Here is a 6,895-nt window from a genome sequence, read left to right as displayed (position 1 = left end):
TGGCGTCGCCCGGACTCGAACCGGAGACCTTCAGTGTGTTAGACTGACGTGATAACCAACTACACCACGACACCTTTGTGTTCTTCGAATTTTGAATGTAATATATATAATTTATAATATAATATTAATGGCATACATCACTTTAATTATGCATGAGTTGTGCTTTCTGTATTTTAATTTTTCGTATTAATATAATGGCACACAACACTTTAATTATTCATGTGTTTTGTTTTCTGTATTTTAATTTTTCGTATTAATATAATGGCATACAGCACTTTAATTATGCGCTTTAATTGTGCACTTTAATAATGTTTATGGATACGGTTATATGTGTGAATAAAGTTGTTGTTATAAGTTTGAATTTAACTCTTTCATGAATGGTAGCAATCCATAATGAATGAAGTTGTTATAAGTTTGAATTTAACTCTTTTTGTACTTAGAGTAAAAATACTCTAATGAATAATTAAATTATTATTATTTCTTTTAGGAAATTGAATCCTTATTCTAGTCTTCAAAATTATGTCATTTAATTTTTAACTTACAGAATTACAGATTTGGTCTCTTGCCTTTTGTTTTTGTAAGTATCCAACCTTTTGTTAAAAACATTGGTTTACTACTATTACCCTCTCTTTTTTCTTTTTCCATGTTCTCAATTTTCACTTTTTTATATTGTAAGTTTATATCATAGGAGTCTAAGTGGATCGATTATATACGGATAAAAACAATAATTTCTGTATTTATTTGTGTAATATATGACTACGGACTGAATAGTTCACCTTCCCACACGAGTTCTCTTTGAATCATATGATTGAGAAGTGAGGCCGAATGGTCAGGTAAAAGAAGAAATTAATATTAATTCTAACAAGTTTAAGACAACATAATTTCTACCAATTGGGTCATAATTAGGCTGCGATTTATCAAAAACGCATTTCAAAATCTATAAATATATGTAGGAGGTAAGTAGGTAGGTGATGACATTTAATATAAATTAATAACTTGAGCTGATGAATCTTTACCGACTTTAACATTAGTACATTTCTTAAGTAACCTCTAAGCATAATGGATGAACGACAAGGACGGACACTAACATGACGACGAGTACTTGGACTACCAACAACTTAAACAATAGTGAACTATTAACCTTGATTTCCACACTTGAAAAATTTTGACGTCCACCGTGAGACTGAGAATTCAACATAACAACCCTATAGTGACCACAAGAAACATGAGCATGGTAGGACCAGAATAGTAAAGCAGCCAATAGGATCCCATGGAGATTATTTTAGTGATGCAACGCCAAATGCAGGATATGAAACATAGGCACAAAGAGGAAATAAGGGCTTTAAGGGTTGAGAACGCGACCGCTTGTCAAGAGCAGACTACCAAACAGTCTAGGCAGCCAATGTCAGTCTATCCCCAACAAGTAGAAGAAAGAACCGTGCAAGACGATACGAGAAGAGAGAACGAGAGCCAACAAGGGTAATCCCTCTATGCATATGGTCTATACAACCAATTTGTTACCTTTCACCCGACAATCATGGAGATGTCCATGCTTGATCGATGGACACCTCCAACCTTTGAGAAGTATGGCTAGTCAACTAATCCAGACAAGTATTTGAGGATGTTAGTCAACCCAATGACCTTTTACACCACAAGTGATCCAGTGTGATGTAGGACCTTCTCCCTATCTATGAAGGTATAAGCCTTGGCGTGGTTTAATTTATTGCCACCAAACTCCCTGGAGAAATTCTCGAGAGTGCGCTATTTGTTTTGCAGATAGTTTGCAACAATTCGAATGAAGAATTTGACCACCCTAGCCTTGATAAACATCGAGTAAGAGAAGGATGATCCCTTCGAACCTTCGTAAACCGTTATGGTAGGACCTTTTGAGACAATTTAAGGACCTCAACTAGGATTTTTCATTGCAACATGTGGTGACGATCCTAAGGCCACAACTGTTCAGAAATAGTTTGTGTATGCCGCCAACAAAGACAATGGAAGAGGTGATAGAAAGGACTATAAAACACATGCAAGAATTTTCATGAAATCAGCAATAGACGACAACGAGTGAGAAGAAGAAAGGAATCAATAGAGGAAATGGTTCACGTCCAAATGACCCATCAGAGATCACATTTCCACCTATACACCCCTCACAATGCACCCAGACCCAAGATCCTGGAAGAGCCACTCTACTAAGTTTTTAGGTTCTTTCAAATTCTTAAATACATATTTTAAAGTTAAACGTATTAGATTAAAATACAGCTGAAATAATTTTAATTTTAATTTTAAAATATCTTTACTTGAAATAGTTTTTAAAATAGCCTATCTTTTTAATTTTGTTTTATTTCTATTTTTCAAATGCATATCTTAAAAGAAAACATGCTGGATTAGAATAGAGCCGAAATAGTTTTGATTTTAATTTTAAAACATCTTTAGTTGAAATAGTTTTTAAAATGGTCTGCATTGTGTTTTCTTTCTATTTTTCAATGCATATTTTAAAATAAAACACGTGGATTGAAATAGAGTTGAAATACTTTTTATTTCAGTTTTAAAATATCTTAAGTTGAATTAGTTTTTAAAATAGTTTCTCTATTTAATTATCTTTTCTTTTGTATTTCATTCATAAGGTTGAAACCTGAATAGAGACTGGTTTAGTTTAAGACTAGACATTTAATTTTGAAAATCTCATAATTTTCTATAGAACTGAAAATTTATTTTTTAAACAAGAAAAAAATGATATTTAGCTTTTAAAACTAACAATTAATTCGAAACCATGTTACGATTCTCAGGTTTTAATTTACATGACATTATATTATTTATCAATTTTTCTTTCACATTTTAATTTTTTTTTATCTAATCGATTTGCAAGTTGGTGTTAAGAGGAGTATGCGAATTCATTTTATTTAAAAAGATAAATAAAAAAAGTTCAAATATAAAATAAATAATCACCTCATAATAAGTATGGAGATATTTTTTTTTAATATAATAAAAAGTAATTTTAATACAAAAAAATTATTTCCACTAGTTTTTGTTTGAACTTTATAATTAAAGCTACTCCTTGGTTACTTTAAATATTATAAAAATTTAAACAAAATTATAGTAGTAATTGTAATGCATTTAAAATTAGCGATAAGATAAAGAATTGTAAATGGTCGGTTTTTCCAAGGAATATGTTTTGTTCACATAACAGTACACGGCACGGTAAGCACTGTAATACTAAACTATTATTAGCACAAACTTACACGTTAAACTTTTGTACTATTTTGAAATCACCAAATTGTCTACTTCTGAAATCGATGATGCATTGATTCATTTGTACCCAAAAACGTGGAGACCCTTTAATCATGGAGAAAGCTTCCACAGTTAGACCCTATTCCCTCGCTCTTATATCTATCACTCAAACACAACAAACAAACACAAACAACTCCAAATACAAACTCTTCTTCTTTTTCTTCTTCTTCTTCTTCTTCTTCTTCTTCTTATGTCACCACAACCAACCATTCACGGACCCTTATGGCTTTTTCACGTGATTCTCACTGTTTCAGACACCAAACTTCACCTTGCTTCCAACTGTGATTGCTTGGAATGCTGTTTTTACAATGGTCGACAGAACCATGCCTGCCTCTGCCATCAAGGTTGTTTCTAAGAAGGCCTTGTGTTTTTTCTTCGCAATGACAACGTTGTTGTTCATGTTGTCATGGTTATTCGTTCTGCGTTCCACGCAATCCGATGCTATGCCTAACTCCAGCCTTTTCACTTCCTTCAACGACTCATATTCTGATCCAGTGCAGCAAAATGATGTAGAAGAAGTAGAACCCTCGATTGGTAATAGAGCAATACTCGGTGACAGCATAGAAGAAGAAGCAGCAACGACGACAACAACACGTGATGTGGCACAACAACCACTACTACAACACGTGCCGGAAGAACAAGGTGTGAAATGCAAACCACGGGTGCTGAGAGTTTTCATGTATGATTTGCCTCCCGAGTTCCATTTTGGACTGTTGGATTGGAAACCTCAAGAGAATGCAGACAGTGTTTGGCCTGATATCAAAGCTGTGTCACCCCATTACCCTGGAGGGTTGAATTTGCAGCATAGTATAGAGTATTGGCTTACTATGGATCTTCTTGATTCAGAGGTACCTGAAGCTGAAGCAGAATCTAAAGCAAAGAGTGTGATGAGAGTTAGAAACTCTAGTGATGCTGATGTGATATTTGTGCCATTCTTTTCCTCTCTTTGTTATAATCGGTTTTCTAAAACTGGCCCACACGAGAAGAGGAGCAGGAACCAGGTGCTGCAGGAAAAGTTGGTGAATTATGTTACAGCACAAGAGGAATGGAAGAGGTCAGGGGGGAAGGATCATGTCATCTTGGCTCACCATCCAAATAGTATGTTAGATGCAAGAACCAAGTTGTGGCCAGGAGCTTTCATTCTCTCAGATTTTGGGAGGTATCCTCCCAACGTGGCTAATGTTGAGAAAGATGTGATAGCACCTTACAAACATGTGGTTAGATCCTATGATAATGATCAATCCACTTTTGGCAGCCGTCCAATATTGCTCTACTTCCAAGGAGCTATATACAGAAAAGATGTATGTTTCTCTCACTATCTGATGTCTTGTTTTTTAGTTTCTTGAATCTTTCCTTTCTGTCTTTCATCATAATTTTGTATCAGACGTATAGGCTTTTGAATCTCTTTCCTTTCATTCTTCATTTTGGTTTGATGCAATGGCAATATTCAGCACAACTAATTCTTTCTTTGGAAAATCCGTGTTTTAATTGATCAGCTCTGTTAAATAAGTGTACACAACTACTAGACGTTGGCACTTTAAGGGGAAAACAATTAAGAGTCTAAAGTTGTGCTTTATTGATAAAACTAGAAAGTAATGGAATGAGGTCATATTTTCAGTTTGTGCAGAGGACCACAGGTTCTCGTTTGAAACATCAGACCTATAAGTTGTTGTGTCATCAAATCCCTAATAATGTTCACTGTGAACATTCATTTATGGATGCAGTTGGTATCAGCTCATGTTAAATGTATACCATGCTTGTATTTGTAGCCAAATTTGCATCACATTATCACCAATGTGTATGGGATAAGATTTGATATTTTCTATTGTAGGTTTTAGTCCATGCAATTTTTTGTGATTCCCACAACATCCAAATATTCTGTTTGTGGTCCTTCCATTGTAAGAAACACTTGGCATTCTTAGCTACCACACTACAGAACAATACTTACATACGTATGGACTGATACATAAGTTTTCTAATACCAGCATTAATTGACACAAATAGCTAAATGTGTCCTCGAACATTATGGAGATTAGGAGCTAAAAGTGAAAACTGATATACTTATAAAAAAATTGTATTCAAATCTATCTTGTAAAAGACAAACTCAAACAATTGTGTAAGTACTTTTGTGTGATGCTCTAATTAAAATTTAAGTTTCATTTTTATAATCCTTGTTAGACAGACAAGTTCAAAAGTACTCTTGAAACTACATCAAACTGTTCCATGTAAGATATTGCTTCTCGTTCAGAAAATCTGTTGTGCTCAACTTGACCCTTTTTGGTTCTCATACTCACTCAGGGAGGTCATGTTCGGCACGAGCTATACTATCTTCTGAAAAGCGAAAAGGATGTGCATTTTTCATTTGGGAGTGTTCAAAAGGGTGGAATTAAAAAAGCCACAGAAGGCATGCGTTCTTCCAAGTTCTGCCTCAACATAGCCGGAGACACCCCTTCATCAAACCGTTTGTTTGATGCCATAGCCAGTCACTGTGTTCCTGTGATCATCAGCGACGAAATCGAGTTGCCATACGAGGATGTCCTTGACTACTCTCAGTTCTGCATATTTGTGCGCACCAGAGATGCCCTGAAAAAGAGGTATTTGATAGACTTCATCAGGAGCATTGGAGAGGAAGAGTGGACTAGGATGTGGAACAGGTTGAAAGAGGTTGAGAGTTTCTATGAGTTTCAGTTCCCTTCCAAGGAGGGTGACGCTGTGCAAATGATTTGGCAGGCTGTGAAACGAAAGGTTCCTTTCATGAAGTTGAAAACTAACAGGTCTAGAAGGTTTTTCAGGTCTCTTCAGAGAAGTTAGCACAGATCAATACCTGCACCATCTAGTTTTTTGTGAGAGAAACATAAGTAAATGCATGCACGCTTGTTGGTTTGGAGTTGTGCACCAAAGATATCGTGGCACATGACTTTAGGTTTGGCCTTTAGAAATGTTAGAACATGAACATCCCGTATACAAATGTAGTGATGATTTTGCCGTTGACATTGTAATGTAACGTTCTTACTTACCTGATTCATAGGATGTACAATGAAAGTGTCTTTGTTCTTGATTTGGTGAACTGTTTCCAAAGGGATATGTCAAAACACCATTTGGCTGTGTCATCAACGTTAAGTTGTACTTTGGGAGTTTAGAGACTCAATACGTTGTGCTTTTACCTCTCGGTTGTTAGTTGAAAATGTTAGTCAATTCATCAATTTTTTATTTTTGTTTTAAATTTTATATTTGTCTTTTATATATATATAAATGATAATAGAACTACTTAGATTAAAACAAACATACAAAAGGACAATAGATCTATTTTTGTAGATCCATCTACCAACTCATTTGCTTCGTCCTAACCTCTCGTTGGAACAACTGAAATTTCTAAGCTCACACCATTTAGGTGATTATCGCAAAAGAGAAAAGCAAAACACAAGAAACAACAAAAAAACAAGGATAAGCTAGTGGCAAAACAATTTATCATAATGAAATAGCATTACAACATGTTTTACATTTCACACAATATAAACATTCATCCTAAACATGCAACAAACTTAGACTTGAATCCGAATACACAATGAATGTCAAGCTATAACATGTTTTGCCCTTTGTGTGG

The 6,895-nt window shown here is 34.8% G+C and overlaps 1 protein-coding gene and 1 non-coding gene across 2 annotated transcripts; one reads left to right on the top strand and one right to left on the bottom strand.

Annotated features, from left to right (window-relative positions):
- On the bottom strand, nt 1-74 carry TRNAV-AAC. The gene has a single exon. It is a non-coding gene; the product is annotated as a tRNA-Val (tRNA).
- A 3,242-nt stretch (nt 75-3,316) lies between these two features.
- LOC106753850 (probable arabinosyltransferase ARAD1) lies at nt 3,317-6,475 on the top strand. The gene is made up of 2 exons (XM_014635719.2): nt 3,317-4,592; nt 5,590-6,475. Exons 1-2 carry the CDS (start codon nt 3,600-3,602, stop codon nt 6,100-6,102), a joined length of 1,506 nt encoding a protein of 501 aa, XP_014491205.2. The 5' UTR covers nt 3,317-3,599; the 3' UTR covers nt 6,103-6,475.
- Nucleotides 6,476-6,895: the final 420 nt, after the last annotated feature.

Source organism: Vigna radiata, unplaced genomic scaffold (assembly GCF_000741045.1).
Source record: "Vigna radiata var. radiata cultivar VC1973A unplaced genomic scaffold, Vradiata_ver6 scaffold_7, whole genome shotgun sequence".
Lineage (NCBI taxonomy): Eukaryota > Viridiplantae > Streptophyta > Magnoliopsida > Fabales > Fabaceae > Vigna > Vigna radiata.
This window is presented reverse-complemented; position numbering and strand designations above follow the sequence as displayed.

Coding starts and splice junctions, on each gene's coding strand:
- LOC106753850 (XM_014635719.2), top strand. CDS start 3,600: ATGGTCGACAGAACCATGCCTGCCTCTGCCATCAAGGTTGTTTCTAAG. Junction 4,593..5,589: donor GAGCTATATACAGAAAAGAT/GTATGTTTCTCT, acceptor ATACTCACTCAG/GGAGGTCATGTTCGGCACGA.